The sequence below is a fragment of the Myxine glutinosa genome, chromosome 7, assembly GCF_964187855.1.
Source record: "Myxine glutinosa chromosome 7, kmMyxGlut1.1, whole genome shotgun sequence".
In the NCBI taxonomy this organism is placed as follows: Eukaryota; Metazoa; Chordata; class Myxini; order Myxiniformes; family Myxinidae; genus Myxine; species Myxine glutinosa.
Window position 1 is genome coordinate 156,251,869 of NC_136267.1, and position 23,643 is coordinate 156,275,511.

The window sequence follows — 23,643 nt, forward strand, 5'->3', positions numbered from 1 at the left end:
TTATTTGTTTTTTGTGTCTGTTTGTCTTTCTGTGTGATTAATGTTCGCTCTTTCACGAGCCTCGATCTTGTATACAAAAAAAAAAAAAAAAAAAAAAAGGCTTGCTATGTGTGTGCAGGGTGCGGAAGTGTTGCGGGAGCTCCATTCACAGCTGGCCGACAAGGTAGAGACCCTTCCAGCTGAACCAGCCATTGCGATGGAGCCCGCGGTGCCCGTCGACTCTCCGCTCAGAAACGTGCCCACTCCAGCATCTTTATAACGCATTGCCTACGATTTTGTAAAACACCTTGCTCTGTTTCTATATCCACTTCCTGACACCGAGTCAAAAACGATAACTCCACAATTGTATTTTTGATACCGGTATGAGGATTGTGGCTTCAATATTATGAGTATTATTTTTATTTATTTATTACTGAAAGTAAATAAATTGGTGAGCACATTTGTTGCAAGCTCTATCAAGGTGGATAAACAGTCTTTCCTTTTATTACCTCCGCCACTGAAGGTGGTTATGTTTTCAACCCCTGTCTGTTAAGCAGGATATCTCAAAAAGTTGGAAGGACGGATTCGTACGAAACTTGGCCGGACAGGTTGGGTTTGTGACAATGATGAATTGATTCGATTTTGGTGAACATCTGGATCCGGCCTACCAGTCGGATGCAAAAGGTAAACTGCTCAACCTGCGGAGGTCTATGCGCTCTACCGAGTGCCATTCCAGTTGCGCGGTGTCTAAGCTGTGTCGCTTTATGACTCTTTCCCACTTATTCCTTGGAGTGGAGGAAGCAAGTTAAAAACAAAAAAGATCAAACCTGCTCCATGAAATGGTGCACGCACATCACACAAGATCGTATGATGTTTTTTAATCAGGTGTATCAGATGGGTGTGTGTGACAACTGCCATAAACAGCTACGTTTCAGACAATCACAGTAAAACCATTCACAGCCACATACAATTGTGACGTATTTAAAATACTGTGGTACAGAAAAGTCACAGGAGGCAATCATTTGCATCTAAAGTACAAGTACACACGGTCGATCAGAAAGCGTGTTACAGCGGCCTAAGAAGAAAATGCATTACGGATTTCGACTTTCCCCGAAGAACAATGCCGTCTCAAATTGATTTGCTGCAGACAATGAGGAATTAGCGTTCTTACTACAAACTCGGATTTAACCAAAGGGGAATCGTCTTGACATTTGGTCCCATTGAGCGCTTGGCAGTCAGGATTTGGGTCCATCTGAGGTTGACAGTTAACCGGGTAAATGATCTTCTGTTATCGCAGGTTCACAGGAGGAAATACTAGATTAAAAACGCTTATTTATACATTTCATCTGGTTGGTTGCTCTTTACATGACAAAGTCTCCTGCCTCACACCGAGCTCAGCTTCACGCTGTTGAAACCAAAGCTTTCAGAATCATTGGAATCTCCCGCGATGAAGCTAACTCCGAGGGCCTTTCACTTACTCACCGCAGGCAGGTAGGTGGTCTTTCCGTCTTCTACCGACTCCTCTCCGGCCTTGCTCCCCCCAGCTCTGTCTGTGCTCTGTCCCCCAAATATTCCTACAGGTCGCACAAGATCTGCAAGAAACCCTCTTATGGTTAAACTGCCAAAATCAAGACTCTCTGCTCACCTTCACTCCTTCATTCCTCTTTTCTCCCGCCTCTGGAACAAACTCCCTCACTCTCTTCAATCCCACTCCTCCGTCCAGGTCTTTAAAACAGCTGTTCACCACCATCTCTTATCTTCCCCCATCAAAAACCTTCATCTTTTCTACCCCCGTTAATTAATCCCAGATCCACTTTTTTGAAATTCCAACTTATTTCCTGGAAGTCCGAGCAATGTCCATGCGTTTTATACCTTTCCCCCCCCCCCCCCCCCTTCCCATGCCTCCTCCCCCCAAGCCCTCTCCCTCCCACAGATCTCCTGATGTCCTTGCTCTCAAATGTTGTACTTGTGTGCTTCCCTCTCTCTCTCCCCATCTTGTCTCCCGCTCCCTTTATTATATGTTTTATGTGTCATTTGTTTTTTTTGTGATTAATGTTAGCTCTTACACGAGCCTCGATCTTGTATCCAATAAAAAAGTACTGATCGGCAAGCCTTTATGCACGGATCACATGCAGCTGCACCACCAACGGGTGACATCATGTGGTACAGGATTGCATTAATATTAGCTATGAATACAAAATGCCTAAAGCCTTTGGGAGTTGTTATACCTGTATGCTTGTGTAATTACTTACAGGGACATGTGAGCGTCTGAGATTTTGAAGGTATGTTGGCCGTTGGTGTCTGTAATTGGGATTTTGGAGCAATAAATCATCCAACAAAGCACTTTGTTCGCCTCATGAAGGATGCCATAAGTGAAACAGTATTGTTTCGACTTCAGTCAATACGTTCAACTCAGCTGACAATTTTTAATGAATGTCATAACGAATGATTAAAAATTTATACCATATATTACCCAGTCTTGATGAAGCTATTCACAAAATTCAGTGGTAGGAATGAGTGCCACTGAAACGTATTTAGCTTGTGTGAATGATCATGAGACAACAACAACAACAACATGCATTTTAAGGCCATTTTCCCTGCTAGAGCGGGGGTTAGCCTTGCGGTCCCCATGACAATCTTCTCCATTTTGCCCTATTTTCTGCATCTCTCCTTGTTAACCCCCTTGCCCGCATTTCTTCTTCCACCATCTTTAGCCAAGTCTTTCTCGGTCTTCCCCGTCCTCTACTTCCTTCTACATTAACTTCCATCACTCTTCTCAACCAGTCACTTTCATCCTTCCTCAACACATGACCAAACCATCTCAACCTGTTCCTCTTCACAGCATCAATCACAGGCTCTATTCCCATCATCTTTCGCAATTCATCATTTGTCTTCCTCTCTCTCAACGATACTCCGCACATCCATCGAACCATTCGCATTTCCACCCTTTCCAGCCTTCGTTGCTGCTCTACGTTCATTACCCATGTCTCGCTCCCATAAATCATAACACTTCTCACACATGCAGCATACACCTTTCCCTTCAGCTTCAGCGACACTCTCCTCCTCATCAGCACGCCACTCAGTTCCCGAAACTTCTTCCATGCACATCTCACTCGAGCAACCGTTGCCGAGTCTGATCCACCTTCTCCATTCAGCATGTCTCCGAGGTAGCAAAATGTTTTCACACCTTCCAGCTTCACGCCGTCTCCAAGATCCAACTCAACATTTCCTCCATCTGCAGCTCCCTCTGTGCACACCTTACATTATTTTGAATGTAGCTGCCACACTGGTAAATGACCCTCTCAGACCACTACATTTTTGATGAACCCACTCAGCGCACATTGTACATTGAATGGAGTTCACTCCGACACCCTTCCTGCACACAGCACATGGCCACTTCCCAGTTCTTTCCACCTCACCACATGCTTTACCACTTGCCATCACCTTCGTCTTTCTGATATTCACCTTCAGACCTTTTGTCTCCATACATTCCTTCCACTTGTTCATCTTTTCCTTCAGTCCATCCATACTTTCTGCAATCAACACCAGATCATCTGCATACAACAACTCCCACGGTAAACCCTCCTTTACGGTCTGAGCCAGCACCTCCATCACAGCTACAAATAGTAGTGGACTTAGTACCGACCCCTGATGCACTTAGTACCTGACCACCTTCACCTCAAACTCACCACTGTTCCCGTCCTTCGTCCTTACAGCTGTGCGTGCTCTTTTGTACATTGCCATCATTACTCTGATCAACCATTCCTGCACTCCTAACTTCCTCATTGCCCATGTCAATACTTTTCATGGAACCCTATCGAATGCTTTCTCCAGATCAACAAACCCAAAAAACAACTTCTTCCTCTTCTCCATGTACTTCTGAATGATCATGAGAGATGTTTTCAAATGTGCAGCAGATCGTACCGAGTTGTTCATAACTGTGCACATCGTGTGAGGTTGTATTGAATTATTTAGTGCAAACTTATGAGTTTTGGGTAATTATGCAACCGAATGGCAGCGCTCCACTCTGTAGATCTATGTCAGCTTTGGAATTCAACTAAAAAGGGGAAATTGGTTGTGCACGAGGTTTATGGAATTTCAGGGCTACTGCTTGGGTGCGTTATGGTCGGGGATATTGCAGAGTGGAGTACCTTAATCATAAGAAGCAGTCGCATATAATACAAATTCCAGCGTTTTTCCGGGTCACAAAACAAGTGCACATTCCATTTTCTGCTGCAGCCAAAACTTTGGCAGAAAAGTCTTACACAACGCATCGATTTATAACAACAAATAATCATCAATTTGTGACGTAATGGCGGTAGAACCGTATAGCCAATGGGAAACTGGACTTGCAGGTTACTCGTGAAAGTAATTTTATTTTTCGGGTGGTTTGAGTATTCACACTAGTGAGAGTGATAGTCATGTTAACAAGCCAGCATAATGAGAACTTTGTTAGTATAAATATGCTTATTACATGTTCATATTTTGACCTCTCCTCCTTCTCCAACCACTCACCCATCGCTTCCTCCCCCCTTCCATCTCTCTTTAACCCTCCTACCATCTCTCTCCTCCATACTTGCATCTCTCTTTAACCCTCCTACCCCTACCATGTCTCTCCCCCACCCTCCCATCTCTCTCTACCCTTCCCCCATCTCTCTCTCTTTACCCCATCTCTCTGTGCCCTCCCTCCCCATCCCATATTTTTTTCCCCTCCCCTCCCTTCCATGATTCCTATCTCCTTCCAACCTTCTTTCCCCGAACCACCCGAACTTCCACCCCGAACCTCGTTTTTTCTCTTTTTCCTCAATTTAGAACTTTCTCCACATTGTGCATACTTAATAAATAGATAACCACTTCCATCAGTGTTGATGAGGTAAATGTTTCGAAGTAGTCGTGAGTGTAAAGGCTTGCGGCATGTTGAAGGATAAAACAAAATGAATCAATGTTGGAGTCTCTGTGTACTTGATTATTTTTTGTGGTTGTTTATGCATTTGTGAGAGTGGGTAATGTATAATGAACAGGATTTTTAAATTTTTTAAAATGAGCTATTAGCGAAGGAACAATATAAAAAACAAATCGAGGACCAATGGTCTGGTAGCTCACCTGGCTGTTGTCAAAAAGTGAAATGTTGGATGGATCATGGTAAAAATAAACGGGGGATTTAGAATACACACTTTAGGTCAGGTAGTGTTAACATAATGTTCACATTAGTGCTACTCCCTGCTGTCCATGAGACTTGGTTTTCGAGATATTGCCTACTTCCGGTATGATGATGTCATATCGTGTTGTGTCAAAAATAGCCATAATTGATAAAATACAACTCCAAGGAGTGCAATTCATATTTTAAGATATATTTCTCACTTTCTGTATTATGCCACCGATGGCCATGTTGTGTTTCGGATTAGCTTATTGTAATCAAACGTTCCCATGGGTAGTCCATCATTTTAAAAAAAGTTTAACATTGATCGGTTAAGCAATTTGAGAGAAAAATAATTTCAAAGGTTTTCCTTTGATCTAATAATGGCTGCCAGACCACGTGACCAATGACACCATTGCTATTAAATTATAATTCCTATGGTTAGTCGATCACATAGGCAGTTTTGCAACAATCAGTTAAGCAGTTTCAGAGAAGAAGATTTTAAAGGTTTTATTATGATCGAATATGGCTTTCATACCACGTGACTGATGACATCATTGTTAACAAACTACGTTTCCCTTGGGTAGTTGATCACAAATTTAAAGATCTGCATTGATCGGTTAAGCGGTTTGAGAGAAGGTTGTTCAAGGTTTTCCTGCTGATGACATCATTGTTAACAAACTATGTTTCCCTTGAGTAGTTGATCACAAATTTAAAGATTTGCATTGATCGGTTAAGCGGTTTGAGAGAATGTTGTTAAAGGTTTTGTTTTTTTGTTTTTTTTGTATACAGAGTCGAGGCTCGTGAAAGAGCTAACATTTATCAAACAAACAAATCAAACAAACAAGCAAACAAAGTATATAAAAAGGGGAGCGGTCGACAAGATGGGGAGAGAAGGGGAGGAAGCACACAAACACAACATTTGAGAGCAGGGACATCGGGAGATGTTCTTGGAGGGAGAGGGCCTGGGGGGAGGCAGGATAGGTTTTCCTGCTGATGACATCATTGTTAACAAACTATGTTTCCCTTCAGTAGTTGATCACAAATTTAAAGATTTGCATTGATCGGTTAAGCGGTTTGAGAGAATGTTGTTAAAGGTTTTCCTGCTGATGACATCATTGTTAACAAAATATGTTTCCCTTGAGTAGTTGATCACAAATTTAAAGATTTGCATTGATCGGTTAAGCGGTTTGAGAGAAGATTGTTAAAGGTTTTCCTGCTGATGACATCATTGTTAACAAACTATGTTTCCCTTGGGTAGTTGATCACAAATTTAAGAGATTTGCATTGATCCGTTAAGCGGTTTGAGAGAAGGTTGTTAAAGGTTTTCCTGCAATCAAATATGGCAGCAAACGATCAAAATTCAAGTACTTTTGGGATCTTTAAACCGTACGATGGATGACCTACTTATAAGCAGAGGGGGAGAGGTTTGCGGGGTAGGGATAGATGGTAGGGAAGTACCATAGTGTTTAAAATTGACATCAAAGTGAAATGCTGAGTAATAAAATATATTTACACAAAGCGTAATGAAATGATGTTTTCATCATTTGGGAATAAAGTTGGGAATAAAGAGGAGACAGCATCATTTCACATGGGAACTGCTGGTACGTAGAAGACTCAGTGTGTGAAGACGATGTAACAGTTGGACGGATATGCAGAAAACAATTTGGACAAATAATGAATGAGCAAAGACATGATTTAGTTGTGTGTGTAAATTATTCTAAGGGTGGCTGTTGTCTGAACAACAGGTTGAAACAACAGCTAAGAGGTAGCGTATTCAGTTTTTAGTGGCCCAGTTTGGCTTTGATTGTCCACTGTAAGAATGGAAGACTCCAAATTGTTGCCACAATGCATGCAGGATGTTGCATCAAACAGCATTTCTTCCTTCTCAAAAAGCAACATTGACCCAGCTGTCATGGCAGCACATACAACAATGGATGCAAAACAAAAAATGCACATTGCCTTCAACGAACATGGCACATTGTTGATACTCTGACTAAAGTAGGAGAGACATTAAGATCATCCGATAGTTACTCAGGACACTGCTGGTGGCATCATGGTACCTAGTTGAGGAGCAGCACCTGCCTATGACGTCACAACACTCATTGAGAAGGCAAGCTCCTTTATTTCCTGTTGCAGGGGATCTTGCAAACCTATTCCATACACAATAGTTGGGCAACTCGGGAAACCGAAAAAGCAGTTCGAATATTCGTACAATCAACTGATTCTCATATCTACCTCCCATCTTCCTCTCTTTGTGTCCCCCCTTCCATTCTCTCTTGCCCCCCTTTTATCTCTCTCTCTCTCTCACCTCCACCTCCTCCTCTTTCCCATCCACCTGTCCTCTCCTTCCTCCCCCTCTTCCTCATCAACTCCTATCGTCTTTTCTTGTCTGAGTGCTGCCTGTTTGCATTTCCTGCATCCGATGTTCCCTTTAAGTCGTTTTTGTAAGTTTGAGAAACTAATGGCATTTGTAATATCAAGAAGTCTGTTTAGTTTTTTTGGTTTTTTTTGTATACAAGATCGAGGCTCGTGTAAGAGCTAACATTGGTCACAAAAAAAACAAACGGACACATAAGACGAAATAAAGGGAGCGGGAGACAAGATGGGGAGCGAGGGGGAAGCACACAAACACAACATTTGAGAGCAGGGACATCGGGAGATCTGTGGGAGGGAGAGGGCTTGGGGGCAGGAGGCGTGGGAATGGTGAGTGAGGTATAAAACACATGGACACTGCAAGGACTTCCAGGAAAGAAGTCGGTATTTCAAAACAGTGGATCTGGGGTGAATTAACGGGGGTAGAAAAGATCAAGGATTTGGATGGGGGAAGATGGAAGATGGATTCCAGAGGCGGGAGAAAAGAGGAATGAAAGAGTGAAGGTGAGCAGAGAGTCTTGATTTTGGCACATTTCACCATAAATCCAAAACAAATTTTAACAAAATAGTTACTTGCATATTTAACAAAAGCATCGCACATGATACAGTACCTACTCCTGCTTGAAAAATAAAATAAACCCTATTGAACTGATTACTTTTAAAATATATATTTGTCAGTACATATCAATTTTTCATTGTTTTGGTCATAAAGTAATTATCTACAGTGATGGAAAAGGGAGAATCCACATATATCTGTAGAGATCCATAATTAAATAGTGGAGAACAAAATGGGAAGAAGAGCAAAGCCAGGAGAGTCAACAATGCCATCATATTGCGTATGTAATATGTAGACGCGCCTCTTCAGGAGGCATTTCTAGAGTGAGGCCTATAGCATTGCCTAAGGATAGTTTACAGATAAGATTATGTGCAATCAGCAAATCACAAGTTCAGATCAACTGAAAATCATCCTGTCCAAGTAAGTGACAACAGGACTACCTGGCCTGTTGTACATCAACTCTTATAGGTCTTGATTTACAAAATCTTGAGTGTTTCATCTACAAAGCTGCTGCTGCTGGATTGATGATTGATGATGACTTCATCGGCCTCACATCCGGGTTGGCTTAAATGCGACACAAATAACTATCACCGACCATAAAGAGCCGCAAGTGTAGAGATAGCTGAAGGACGGAGGGGTTCTTTCGGAATTAAGCATTTGTCTTTTTGTAGGTTATGATTTGTCTGTGGGACTTTTTGTTGAACTTAACTGAAAGAAAACTAGTTGCGGTGAAACGTATCGTAGTGGGAATAAAAATCGCACCCACCACGAGTGAATAACAAAAAACAAGGAAAAATATTTTTCATTTCATTTAAATGCTAAAAAATATGTCGCTATCAAAATGTCTATTTGTAACCGCTATCTGAACACATGCATCGTAACAAAATGAGCAACGATATTCATACGAAGAGACGAGCAACGGAACTGTGAGATGGGGCCATGCAACACGTGTGCCGGCAACTAGTTTGCTGCTGGTAGCAAATGGACGTCTGTAGTTTGCTGCAGTTATGCCAAACATATGGCGCCTTTTAGGGCCGACTCCGAGGGCCTTTCACTCACTCACCGCAGGCAGGTTGGTGGACTTTCTGGCTTCTACCGACTCCTCTCCGGCCTTGCTCCCCCAGCTCTGTCCCAGCCCTCACAAAATGTCTCGGCGACATCGGTCGTGACCTGAACCATATTCGAGGGCAGTGTTTTGGCATTCTGCCACAGGCCTCACACGCTGCGGTCGGCATCCTCGTATTGCTGCGAGGGCGACGCCATTGTTAGTCTTCTTCCTCGCTCTCTTCGTCTTCTTCAAACTCGTCCACGTCCTTCTGCTGCTCCTCGTCTCGCTTTCCATGGACTTTTCTGCCGCGTCGGCTCGTCCCGGTACTTATCTCAGGTTGTCGGAAACATTCGGCGAAGAACTGCACGAGTGTGCGATGATGGTGACGTTCAAGCTGCAATCCTCGCAACACGTGGCCTTGGTCTGGGTAAATCTGCATCGACGAAAAAGGATAAAATAAGATTATGAAAAATGTCATGCTTTTTGGGGTTTTTTGGGCTCATGTCATGAAACTACCTTCACATCTACTTTCTCCCATCTACTTTCTGCAAAAACCTCCCATCTACTTTCTACAAAAACCTCCCATCTACTTTCTACAAAAACCTCCCATCTACTTTCTGCAAAAACCTCCCATCTACTTTCTACAAAAACCTCCCATCTACTTTCTACAAAAACCTCCCATCTACTTTCTACAAAAACCTCCCATCTACTTTCTACAAAAACCTCCCATCTACTTTCTACAAAAACCTCCCATCTACTTTCTACAAAAACCTCCCATCTACTTTCTACAAAAACCTCCCATCTACTTTCTACAAAAACCTCCCATCTACTTTCTACAAAAACCTCCCATCTACTTTCTACAAAAACCTCCCATCTACTTTCTACAAAAACCTCCCATCTACTTTCTACAAAAACCTCCCATCTACTTTCTACAAAAACCTCCCATCTACTTTCTACAAAAACCTCCCATCTACTTTCTACAAAAACCTCCCATCTACTTTCTACAAAAACCTCCCATCTACTTTCTACAAAAACCTCCCATCTACTTTCTACAAAAACCTCCCATCTACTTTCTACAAAAACCTCCCATCTACTTTCTACAAAAACCTCCCATCTACTTTCTACAAAAACCTCCCATCTACTTTCTACAAAAACCTCCCATCTACTTTCTACAAAAACCTCCCATCTACTTTCTACAAAAACCTCCCATCTACTTTCTACAAAAACCTCCCATCTACTTTCTACAAAAACCTCCCATCTACTTTCTACAAAAACCTCCCATCTACTTTCTACAAAAACCTCCCATCTACTTTCTACAAAAACCTCCCATCTACTTTCTACAAAAACCTCCCATCTACTTTCTGAACAATCCTCTCCAAGAAGTTTTGTCACTCAAGCTTTTGGGTCTCACTATCTGCTATGATCTTTCCTGGGAAAACCGAATTTCCAGTCTGGCCTCCAAAGCCAGTCGCCGACTGGGCATCCTCCATCGTGCGAAGTCCTTCCTTGGCACACCTGAGCTCCTCACCACATACAAGGCTTTCATCTGCAGCTCAATGGAATACTGTTCTCCCCCCTGGGCCGGTGCTCCTGCCTCACATCTAGCTCGCCTTCACGCTGTTGAAACCAAACCTTTCTGAATCATTGGATTCTCCTGCGATTAAGCTAACTCCGAGAGCCTTTCACTCACTCACCGCAGGCAGGTTGGTGGTCTTTCCGTCTTCTACCGACTCCTCTCCGACCTAGCTCCCCCAGCTCTCTCTCTGGGCTCTGTCCCCCAAATATTCCTACAGGTTGCACAAGATCTGCCTGCAACCCTCTTATGGTTAAACTGCCAAAATCAAGACTCTCTGCTCACCTTCACTCCTTCATTCCTCTTTTCTCCCGCCTCTGGAACAAACTCCCTCACTCCCTTCAATCCCACTCCTCCCTCCAGGTCTTTAAAACAGCTATTCACCACCATCTCTTATCTTCCCCCATCCAAAACCTTGATCTTTTCTACCTCAGTTAATTCACACCAGATCCACCTTTTTGAAATTTCGACTTCTTTCGTGGAAGTCCTAGCAGTGTCCATGTTTTTTTTACCTCTCCCACCCCTCCCCCCATCCCACGCCTCCTCCCCCCAAGCCCTCTCCCTCCCACAGATCTCCCAATGTCCCTGCTCTCAAACGTTGTACTTTTCTTGTGTTTTATGTGTCTGTTTGTCTTTTTGTGATTAATGTTAGCTCTTACACGAACCTCGATCTTGTATACAAAAAACCCCAAAAAACTAGATGGGTTGGCAGGATTGATTGGAGGTATGCACACTTACCTCTGAGCTGTCTAATCTGGGTTCGAATCTCAACACAGCTACAGTCATGTGAAAAAGTATGTACACCCCATGTAAAGTTTTGACTTTTTCAACATACAGCTATCTGATCTTAATTTCAACAATATTGATAGATAAAGGTGATATAATATAACAAATATCATGAAACATTTACATTTTGTAGTCCATTGTATAATTTAAATAAACATAAATGCATATTTCGCATGTGGAAAAAGTAAGTACACGCCTACATTTATCACTATTTCAAATACCTGAAATTAGAACCAGGTGCACCAGCTCAGGTGAAAATGATTAGAACATCGTTGGAGAGGATCTTGGAGGAACCTGTCTTATTTAAATCTCAGACATTTCGTTTGGTTTGCTCTTTGTTGTTGAAGTGTGCGGCGTCACCATGCCTAGATCAAAAGAGCTCTCTGAGGCCTTCAGAAAGAAGGTTATAGATGCCTACGAGTCTGGGAAGGGATTAAACAAGATCTCCAAGCAATTTGAAATCAATCATTCGATTGTCCGGAAGATCATCTACAAGTGGAGAAGATTCCAAACAACTGTCAACTTGTTCAGGCCAGGCCGCCCCAGCAAGTTCAGCCCGAGAGCAGACTGCAAGATGCTGAAAGAAGTCTCTAAGAACCCCAGAATGTCATCACGGGACCTACAGGTAGCTCTTGCCACTGTTGATGTCAAAGTGCACGAGTCTACCATTAGAAAGAGGCTGCACAAATTTGATCTACATGGGAGGTGTGCCAGGAGGAAACCTTTGCTGTCCAGAAAGAACATCAGGGATAGACTAAAGTTTGCCAATGAACACCTCGGCAAAGACAAGCACTTCTGGAACAATGTGCTCTGGACAGATGAGTCAAATGTCGAGCTATTTGGCCACAGTACCAGAAGACATGTTTGGTGAAAACCAAAGGCAGCATTTGATCACAAGAAACCGATACCAACTGTAAAGCATGGCGGTGGAAATATTATGGTTTGGGGCAGCTTTGTTGCATCAGGGCCTGGGCAGCTCACCATCATAGAATCCACTATGAATTCTTCATTGTACCAGAGGGTGCTTGAGGATAATGTGAGGCCATCTGTCAGAAAGTTGAAGCTCAACCAAAGGTGGACCTGGCAACATGACAATGACCCTAAACATACCAGTAAATCCACCAAGGAATGGCTGAAAAGAAAGATATGGAGGGTTCTGGAATGGCCAAGTCAAAGCCCGGATCTAAATCCCATCGAGATGTTGTGGGGGGATGTGAAACGAGCTGTGCATGCAAGAAGCCCCTCAAACATCGCACAGCTGAAAGAATTCTGCATGGAGGAGTGGGCAAAAATTTCCCCCAGTCGATGTCAGAGACTGGTAGACAGTTATAAGAAATGCCTACTTGAGGTTGTTTCTGCCAAAGGGGGCAATACCACCTATTAGAGCCAAGGGTGTACTTACGTTTTCCACATGCGAAATTTGCATTTATGTTTATTTAAATTATACAATGGACTACAAAATGTAAATGTTTCATGATATTTGTTATATTACATCACCTTTATCTCTCAATATTGTTGAAATGAAGATCAAATAGCTGTATGTTGAAATATGTTGAAAAAGTCAAAACTTTACATGGGGTGTACTTACTTTTTCACGTGACTATATACTGTTATCCTCGTATTTCACAAGAAGGGCGATACATGATTGTGTGTGATGTCCTTCAGAAAGACGTTAAGCTGGAGGACCAGTCTGGCAGAACTGGGTGGTGGACGTTAAATATCCCATGATGTCTTTTGTGTAGAGTAGGGAAGTTATCATCACCACCATGAACAAATTCCGAATTTCTGCCGAGTATGCTAATACCTGCCCCCTGCCCCATATGCCCAACCTGGGTTGATGGAGGCCTTCATCCTGCAGTGGACAGAAAACATGCCAATGATGATGATGATGAATGAGCCCCATGGTGATGACATTTCCTCACTGTGCTTGGAAAGATGCAAATGATTATTTATTTCTGCTGAACAACACAACATCACTTCAAGGATATAAAAGAAGGATGAGCAAATCAAGTGTAGAGCTATCACAGGTAAGTGGACCTGGAAAATATCATTTTTCCCCAGCATCCTCGCAGGAGGATATTTGCTACCATGCGAATTATAAAAAACAATCTTCTTTTTGCATGTTTTCAAACAAGTGGGAGACATTTGGTGAATTTTTTTTGGGAAACTACTCTCGTTCATTCCAAGTATATAACATTTTATTTCCTGTTATATTTTCGTCCCTGTGTACTGCTTGTGTTTTTCCGTGATAAATGGCACCTTGTTGTCGATATTGTTGAATTTATATTCTTGTCGCCTCGGCCTACTCCTCAGATAGTAAGGAGCTCAATCCTCTCGGTTTTGAGACTTTGTCGTTCCATTTCTTTTTTTCTTTTTTCCTCAACGTTATCATATTCCCCCTTGTTTCAAAGTAAACAAACTCAAAAACTTTCACTACAAAACAAGATCTCATTCTGTCTTCTACTTGTACTTTCAGTATGTCTTTCTTTATCTCTCTCCCTCTCCCTCTCCCTATCCCTCTCTCCCTCCCTCTCCCTCTTCTCCCTCCCTCTCTCTATCTCTCTCCCCCTCTCCCTCTCTCTCTCTCTCTCGCTGCCTCTCTCTCCCCCTCTCCCTTTCCCTCTCCCCCTTCCCATCTCTCCCTCCGTCTCTGTCTCTCTCCGTCTCTGTCTCTCTCCGTCTCTCCCTCTCTCCCCTCTCTGTCTCTGTCCCTCTCCCTCTTTCTCTCTCCCTGTGTCTCTCTCCCTCTCTCCCCTCCCCCTCTCTCTGTCTCTCCCTCTCTCTCTCCCTCCCCCTCTCCCTCCCTCCCTCTCCCTCTGGTCCCTCCCTCTCTCTATCTCTCTCCCCTCTCCCTCTCTCTCTCTCGCTCCCTCTCTCTCCCCCTCTCCCTTTCCCTCTCCCCCTTCCCATCTCTCCCTCCGTCTCTGTCTCTCTCCGTCTCTCCCTCTCTCCCCTCTCTGTCTCTGTCCCTCTCCCTCTTTCTCTCTCCCTGTGTCTCTCTCCCTCTCTCCCCACCCCCCTCTCTCTGTCTCTCCCTCTCTCTCTCCCTCCCCCTCTCCCTCTCCCTCTCTCCCCTCCCCTCTCTGTCCCTCTCGCTCCCTCTCTCTCTCTTCTTTATTTTCTTTTGTTGTGTCCTCTGTTCATTGACTGTTCAGTGACTCTGTTCCTCTGTTTGTTACTTGCAAAATAGAAGATTTTTCAAGTTTATTGGTCAGTTGAGTTTGTTATTGTCTGTTTGTTTGTTTATTTCATACAGGTCATAATTTCAAACAGATCTTCACTAAACTTCACCAGATGGTAGAGTTGGTCATAAGGAATAAGACTATTGATGTTGAGGTCAAAGGTCATCTTGAGGTCAAGTTTCTAAAATTGCCATTTTTCATCTGATTGACTTGAAAATTGAACAGCATTTGCATATTTAGTCACTAAATAGGGAAATCAACTCTTTTTTAGGTCAAAAGGTCAAAGGTCAACTCAAGGTCAAACTCCCAAAATCATAAATTTTCATCTGAAAAATCATCAATTTTCATCCGATTGACTTGAAAAGTCAACAGCAATTGCAGAATGCCTCACTGAATTGGAAAACCAACTATTTTAAGGGCAAAAGGTCTAAGGTCAAACTTCTAATATCATCAATTTTCATCTGAAAAATCTTCAATTTTAATCCGATTGACCTGAGCTTTGATTAAGATCGTCAATTATAATCTTAATGAAATGGACAATTGTATCCATGGCAACTTTTTATTTTGGGGAGGGGTGGATTTTGCAAGTATCCTGCTCTGCTTGATGTCTTGTTATTTTAGTCTTATTTGTCCCACAACCTTGAATGTCATGGCTGAAGCCAAGAATGTAGCCAGGGTGCCGGTGATGACTTGAATACTTTTCATCAAAAGACACCATGGGATCATTAACAGTGGCACTCTGATGTCCATTATCACATAGGTATTAAACCTGTAAATGTTAAAACAAAAAGACGTTGGGTATAGCATGATACTTGCGAAATGCATAAAACAAATTTGACCTCAAAAATAATTGGTGGTTTAATTCAGTGACCAGATATGCAAATGCTCTTCTAATTTAAAGTTAATCGGATGAAAATTGAGGATTTTAGAAATTGGATCTAAGTTGTTGACCTTTGGCCTATGTTGACCTTTTGAACTCAAAATCAATAGGCTTCTTGCTTATGACCAACTCTAGCATTTGGTGAAGTTTCGTGAAGAACGGCTTAAAATTATGACGTGTAGACGATTGACATACAAACAGACAGAATAACGCAACCAACCAATAAACTTGAAAAAGCTTCGATTTCCGCAAGTAATAAATCTGAATTTACTCTTCTATTAAACACGAAAAATTGAGAATGATTTTCGAAGGAAATTATTAAATCCAAATATTTCCAAGTATTTGTGTGTTTGGGTGTAGGTACCTCAGAATCTGGGCAAGGTTTGAAGCCACCACACGTTGGCGTTTATGTCTCTTTTGAGGCTAACAAAGGCCACTTTTATAGTGTATATTGAGATGTCGGATCAGGCAATGCTGGTGCCAACTTCAGTACATAGGTTGACGTCAAAGTCAGATTTTATTGAGTCAAGATTGTGACTGACCATCATTGTGTGCAAGACATGAGCAACCTACCTGCAAGGTGTAGTTTGTGTCAGTAGCAACAAAAGTCTTGATAAGTTCTGCCATATGCTGGAAATGAACCACTTCTGTGAACACATTCCAAGCGTTGGCACAATCATCGACAAACGATAATAATTTGAATCAATGCCGGTACTTAAAAGTCGGTCAATGTGTGCTGGTACCCTAGCCAAATTGCATTTTGCTGTATGTCAAAGGCAGTGTTGAGTTGCATCAGCACTTTAACCAATTCGCAACGGAATATTTATTAATTAAGCATAGTTCCCAAATATGGCAGAAATAACACCCTCCCAAACACCCATTCTCAAATTGTATTTCCCCACCCCCCCCCCCCCCCCAAAAAAGGTAGAGGTAAACAAGTACAGTTACATTCAAAGTACACAGTAGTATGTGTACATTCAAAGTACACAGCCCCCATGCCAAATAAATAAATAACATATCCTCAAGAGCACCTCAGGTGCCCGGCGATGCCGCTATGCAGCGCATGGAGACGGAATTGGGAGAGAGTGGTGTACCATAATTGATTGATTAATTGTGGAATTAAAACAAGTAAATGATAAATCATAAAATAATTAATTTCTTAATCAGTTGATCAATAGCATACCAAAACCACCATTGTTTCATCCGAATCTGTAACTTTTTGAAAATTAATAAATTAAGTAATTAATCGAAAAATTAAATAAATCATTGGTTAATCAATAAATCAAAAATACCCTTTATAGCCAAATCACTTGGTCATTGTCATGTCCAAATATCAGCTTTGTAGCTCAAAAGGTTCCTGAGATATTGCCCAGATGAGAAAGAAAATACAAAAGTAATTAATAAATCGATAATAATTAAGTAATTAATCAATTAATTGATTAATCAAAAAACAAAAAAATAACGTTTTTGCCAAAGCACGTGCTCACCATTTTGATAAAATTTCAGCTTCCTTGCTCAAAGGATGGCTGAGATGTCACAAGACAAACAAACAAGAAAACAAACGAGTGAAAACCGAGTGGGCCCTTTCCACATGCGTCATCGCCGGGCGCCCAATGCCTTCAGCGCCAGGCTATGACGTCGTGCAGCGTCTGGAGATGGAATAGGGAGCGATGATGTCCCAAGGAGGCTAATTGTCAAAATTGAAAGGTCTTTCAGGTGCCCGGTGAGATATAGGTACGTGCAGGTCTGAAGGACTTACCATCAGCAGTATTGTGCATTAACAACAGCTTGTTCAGCTTTAGACTGGACATGCGAGTAGTCAGACGGGCAGCCTGCCACGAGAGGTGGGTTCACAATCATGTAATGACATGAGAAAAACAAATGAATCCTGGAATACAATATTATAAACAAATTCCACTTTTACATTATGGGGTATTATGTGGAGATCAGTGACCAAAAAAAATCTCGATTTAATCCATTTTAAATTCAGGCTGTAATGCAACAAAATGTGAAAAAGTCCAGGGGTGTGAATACTTTCAGTTGGCTCTGTACAGCATGTGGAAGAGTGAAGTGAGACTTGTAAAATAAAAATCTTATTGAACACGATAATATTTTTTCTATGGGCCATGAATAATAACACTATCGTAAGCAATATTCTGATAATAAATCGATGCAGGTTGTTATTAATGATCTAATCAAACTAAAACGGTAAAGGTTTATATTTGAAAAAAGCTGAACTTACTATTATCGGTAGAGCCGATGTTTCGGTGACTACAAAAGTCAGCTACAAAAACTACAACAAAAACTACAAACTACTACTGCGGTACAAAGACTACAAAACTACAACAGTCGGGTTGTTAGGGTGAGTATCCACTCGCCTTGGTCACGGCAGATTGTTGAAGTGAAGAAGAATCTTGCGATTCGCCACGTGACCTCCGCCGGTGGTTGAGTGAGTTGGTCTGCAGATGGAACTAGCTGGCCGCGAATAATTCTGTAGGTTCATGATGAGGATAAGATCCGGAAGGATGGGAAACGTGACGGTGTATGGCTGTAGATGTGGAGACCCACCATGCCCTGAGACTTGGAGAAACTTGGCAAACCCTTAAGGCCCCTGTGACCGTGTGATACCCGTGTGATACGTGTGTGATACCCGTGTGACCCAGCATTGTTGTCCAGCTTACGAAGAGGTTTTTGAACTCTGCTATATATGTGCACTTGCATCTGCATCGTCATAGCTTACAGCTTTAAGTCACGTGGTCATCTTAGACAGAGAAAAAGTCGTTTGCTCGAGGTGTAAAGGAATCCATTTGGGACGTGGGACAAGGCTATAACATCTCTTTCATGACGTCTGTAACTGTCATGTGGTACCTGGATTTGTCGACAAACCAACTCACGCTACCACCGATGGAGGTCACGTGGTGATTCTCAAGCGAAAGAGGTGAATCATCATCTCTTAACAAAAGGGTGGGTTTGCGATTCAATCTGTCACGGACGTGGGACAACGTTATAACATCTCTTCCATGACGTTTGTAACTGTCACGTGGTACCTGGATTGGTCGACAAACCAACTCGCGCTACCACCGGTGGAGTTAGGGTTAGGGTTGTTAGGGTTAGGGTTAGGGTTGTTAGGGTTAGGGTTAGGGTTGTTAGGGTTAGGGTTAGGGTTAGGGTTAGGGTTGTTAAGGTTAGGGTTGTTAAGGTTAGGGTTAGGGTTGTTAGGGTTAGGGTTGTTAGGGTTAGGGTTAGGGTTAGGGTTAGGGTTAGGGTTAGGGTTGTTAGGGTTAGGGTTAGGGTTAGGGTTAGGGTTGTTAAGGTTAGGGTTGTTAGGGTTGTTAGGGTTAGGGTTAGGGTTAGGGTTAGGGTTGTTAAGGTTAGGGTTGTTAAGGTTAGGGTTAGGGTTGTTAGGGTTAGGGTTGTTAGGGTTAGGGTTAGGGTTAGGGTTAGGGTTAGGGTTGTTAGGGTTAGGGTTAGGGTTAGGGTTAGGGTGTTAGCTTCTTCTTCACTTCAACATCTTCTGTGACCAAGGCGAGTGGATACTCATCAACATACTTCTTCTGTCTTTTAAAAACGTCACGCACGTGGCCATTGTGTGTGCTCAAACTACATGCATTTCTGTTCTTGTACACATAGTCGAGGCTCGCGGAGGCTTCCAAACAATTCCCCAACCGTTTGCCCTCTTTTCTTCCTATTCACTCGTGAATGCCATCTTTAACCCAGCTTACACATGATGCCTTTGTCTCAGCCATATCACAAATACTTGCCTCATAAACATTTTCATCACGAGAGGGAAGGCCTAAGTACCTCTCAGAGAAAGCAGAGGCTGTGGAAACAGGAAGAGAGAAGTTGTGAAGATGCGTCGTATAAAAATTGTCCGATACATACTCCATAGAAAGTTTCTGCTGGGATGTGCACCTGATTTTTTAAAAATCAAAATAAATAATCTCCAGCAATGACTTTTCAAACAAACATTGTTGGTGTGTGGAAGTCAACTACATAGATGGTGACTCTCCATGGCTGGCTGGATATGCCACTTCATCTATAAGTTAGAGAACCTGATTCAAGTATGAAGACACGTTGTGTCAACTTAATCTTTCATTCTTTTTGGGATAGAACGTCAAAGCTCATGGGGGAGTTAGAACATAGAATGGTTCAGGGATGTAACGGAACAAAAGGAACATGACAAATAGAAGGGGAAACACCAACAGCAGGGTTGACGGACAAATAAAGGATGTGGGGATGAAAGAGGGTTTTGGCAGGACACTCAGGGTGGACAAGATGGATACAGAAGCAAACTCCAGGAAGGAAAAACTGGAAATTTGAGAATAATTGAGCTTGGGGACTGGGTAACGGGGCACAAAAGAACATGGTTTTGGACTGCGGACGATCTGTGAAGGTGGTGACAGCTGCCTTGAAGACCTGGAGGGAAGAATGAGATTGAAGAGAATGTGCAAGTTGGTTCCACAGGCAGGAAAAGAGGAACAAATGAGTGAAGGTGAGCAGTGATCCTGCATTTTGGGGGTTAATGGTGGACCGTCCTGCCAAGACCTGAAGAGGTGGGTAGGACAGCACGGAAAAAGCAGATTTAAAAAAAAAATTTTGTATACAAGATCGAGGCTCGTGTAAGAGCTAACATCAATCACAAAAAAAAAAGGACACACAAAACATACAATAAAGGGAGTGGGAGACAAGATGGGGAGAGAGAGAGGGAAGCACACAAGTACAACAGCAGAGAACAGGGACAATGGAAGATCTGTGGGAGGGAGAGGGCTTGGAGGGAGGAGGCATGGGAAGGGGGGGTGGGTGGGAGATGTATAAAACACATGGACACTGCTAGAATTCAGGAAAGAAGTCGGTATTTCAAAAACGTGGATCTGGGGTGAATTAACGGGGGTAGAAAAGATCAAGGTTTTGGATGGGGGAAGATAAGAGATGGTGGTGGACAGCTGTTTTAAAGACCTGGAGGGAGGAGTGGGATTTTTTAATATTTTTTTTATACAAGATCGAGGCTCGTGAAAGAGCTAACATTAATCACACAAAAAGTCAAACCGACACACAAAACACAAAAAATAAGGGGAGCGGCAGACAAGATGGGGAGAGAGGGGGAAGGACACAAACACAACATTTGAGAGCAGGGACAACGGGAGAAATGTGGGAGGGGGAGGGCTTTGGGGGAGGTGGGAGAGGTATAAAACATATGAACACTGCAAGGACTTCCAGGAAAGAAGTTGGAATTTCAGAATTTTTTTTTTTTTTGTATACAACATCGATTAAAGAGAGTGAGGAAGTTTGTTCCAGAGGCGGGAGAAAAGAGGTATGAAAGAGTGAAGGTGAGCAGAGTCTTCATTTTGGCCGTTTAATCATAAGAGGGTTGCTGGCAGATCTTGTGCGACCTGTAGGAATATTTGAGGGACAGAGCACAGAGAGAGCTGGGGGAGCAATGCCGGAGAGGAATCGGTAGAAGACAGAAAGACCACCAACCTGCCTGCGGTAAGTGAGTGAAAGGCCCTCGGAGTTAGCTTCATCGCAGGAGATTCCAATGATTCTGAAAGCTTTGGTTTCAACAGTGTGAAGACGAGCTAGGTGTGAGGCAGGAGCACCAGCCCAGAGGGGAGAGCAATATTCCAATGAGCTGCGGATGAAAGCCTTGTATGTGGTGAGGATCTCAGGTGTGCCAAGGAAGGACCGTGCCAAGTAGATGGGAGGGTTGTCCAGTCGATCTTTTCGGAGAGACAGTAAGAGTGTGAGATTTGTCAGGATTGAAAGACATGTTCCACTTGTTTGACCAGTCTGTGATTTTGTCCAGGTCTGCAGAGAGTGAGGAGGCTGCAGACTGCCGATCTGATGGATGAGGAATGGAGCGGCAGATAGTGGAGTCATCAGCAAAGTGATAGAGAGGGTTTTCCAGAGAGTCGGAGAGATCATTGGTGAAGACCAGAAAAAGCACAGGGCCCAGAACACTGTCTTGGGGAACTCCAGCCTGAACAGGAAGGGGAGATGAGAGATGAGATGGTGCAAGACAAGAAACGAGGCGGTATGTGTGCAACGCAAAAGTAATCTTTAAGACAATGGATTCCACCCGCGTCTGGCTTGGCAAGATGGAAGGTAGGGGAGCCAGCTCAGAATGGAGATTAGTCCTGCATCAAGCTGCGGATGAAGGCCTTGTAAGTGGATAAGAATTCAGGTGTGCCATGGAAGCACTTTGTTCGACAGAGGATGCCCAGTTGGCGACTGGCTTTGGAGGCCAACATTGAAATGTGGTTTCCTCAAGAGAGATCATGGCTGATAGTGAGACCCAGGAGTGTGAATGACTGAACTTCCTCTCGAGGATTGTTAAGATAGTAGATCGGGGGCAGGGGGAGGGGTTGCCAGACAGAGTTTCCGTAGAGCGAGATTTTTCAGGATTAAAAGTCATATTCCATGTGGATGACCATGTCGCAGTTCTATCAAGGATTTAAGTAAGAAAACTCTGACAGTTTCTATAACTTCACTGGGTTTGTGAAAGAATGACTTGCTATCTGCCATGCATGTTTACCAGGAAGCAGGTGGAATGAATCACCTAGGGGTGTTTTCTTTGGTAATCACCATGATATTCCTTCGACTCTCGGGAATGAAGGCACAATTTAAATGCAACGAAGCATTCGTTTTTTCCTCCCATCATTTCGCTGTTCCCTAACGACGCAATGAAAACCCTTTTCTCCATCGCAATCTCTCCCTGGGCTCCTTGTACGGACGGGCATTGATCCGTCGAGACACGCCAAGCCCGGGATTGAGGAAACCTATGCAAATGCTGACAGATGTGCCACATCATGCCGCAATGATTTGGAACGCTCCGGTGGATCTCTCCAACTCTCTCGGCTGGTAGTCAAATTCTCTACTCTTGACTGAAGCACATTTCTGCCGGCGGAGCTAACGTTGCCCGAGCAATCTATCATCATTACGGACTCTCTATCTCCCTCCTCCTGCCAATTCCAAGGCGGCGGCCAAGAGGAAGAGATCTTTTCGGGATTGCTCGTAGCACTCGGGCAAATCCTCTTACACATAAATTGTCCTTTACAAGGGTCTCCCAAAGCCGTGCATCATTCCCGGGCTCCCAGACAGTGCCAAGCAGAGCCTTTCGAGGTTTTTGGTACAAATTGCTTGACATTCCCTCGTGGCATGTCAATATCGTCGCTTGGAATGCTGCACGGAAAGCACAGGGTATCGTGCTGAATGTGCCACCGAAAGAAGGTTATTAATGTTTGACAACATGTAATTTGCGACTTTTACTCGAGTCTAACAGCGCTTATTAAGGCATTCGTGATGAGAATTGCAAGAAGGCTATGTAAAGATCATTGGGGGTGAAGGTGTGGAGGCAGAGCAAAATGATGGGATTAAGTGGCATGAAAAGAATGGACAAGGATGTGGGAGAGCACAAAACACAGAGGTTGATCAATCTACATTGGATTTCTCGGGACATGGTCATTATAAGAACATTTCGTTAATGCGAGAATAATTGTGGACTAGGCCCATTTTCCTGCAGCTTCTTTCTAACTGAAAGACTTTGCATGTCAGACCGACTTGGCTTTATCATCGTTACTGATGCAGCTGACAAATGCAGGACAAATGCATTTGTTAAGCCAGCTCGGATATCTGATACAGCCAGCTTGGATATCTGATACAGCCAGCTTGGATATCTGATACAGCCAGCTTGAATATCTGATATAACCAGCTCGGATATCTGATACAGCCAGTTTGGATATCTGATATAACCAGCTCGGATATCTGATATAACCAGCTCCGATATCTGATATAACCAGCTCGGATATCTGATATAGCCAGCTTGGATATCTGATATAGCCAGCTTGGATATCTGACACAGCCAGCTTGGATATCTGATATAGCCAGCTTGGATATCTAATATAGCCAGCTTGGATATCTGATATAACCAGCTTGGATATCTGACACAGCCAGCTTGGATATCTGATATAGCCAGCTTGGATATCTAATATAGCCAGCTTGGATATCTGATATAGCCAGCTTGGATATCTGACACAGCCAGCTTGGATATCTGATATAGCCAGCTCGGATATCTAATATAGCCAGCTTGGATATCTGATATAACCAGCTCGGATATCTGATATAGCCAG

General features: G+C 43.1%; 2 protein-coding genes across 3 annotated transcripts in view; one reads left to right on the plus strand and one right to left on the minus strand.

Annotated features, from left to right (window-relative positions):
• The window catches only part of NELFB (negative elongation factor complex member B), a 65,084-nt gene extending 62,765 nt beyond the window's left edge, over positions 1-2,319 (plus strand). Inside the window, exon 14 of the mRNA XM_068123459.2 lies at positions 119-2,319. Within this exon, the coding sequence (XP_067979560.2) occupies positions 119-259 (141 nt within the window). The 3' untranslated portion in view covers positions 260-2,319. The remainder of the gene's footprint in view (positions 1-118) is intronic.
• A 5,746-nt stretch (positions 2,320-8,065) lies between these two features.
• The window catches only part of LOC137431766 (inactive dipeptidyl peptidase 10), a 707,001-nt gene continuing 691,423 nt past the window's right edge, over positions 8,066-23,643 (minus strand). Inside the window, exons 23-26 of one of the 2 annotated variants that reach the window (XM_068123461.2) lie at positions 19,279-19,337; positions 17,277-17,349; positions 16,091-16,164; positions 8,066-9,529 (exon numbers count right to left, since the gene is read on the minus strand). In XM_068123461.2, coding sequence (XP_067979562.2) covers positions 9,314-9,529; positions 16,091-16,164; positions 17,277-17,349; positions 19,279-19,337 — 422 coding nt within the window. In that variant the 3' untranslated portion in view covers positions 8,066-9,313. The remainder of the gene's footprint in view (positions 9,530-16,090; positions 16,165-17,276; positions 17,350-19,278; positions 19,338-23,643) is intronic. The other variant, XR_010985336.2, reaches the window with a different exon arrangement.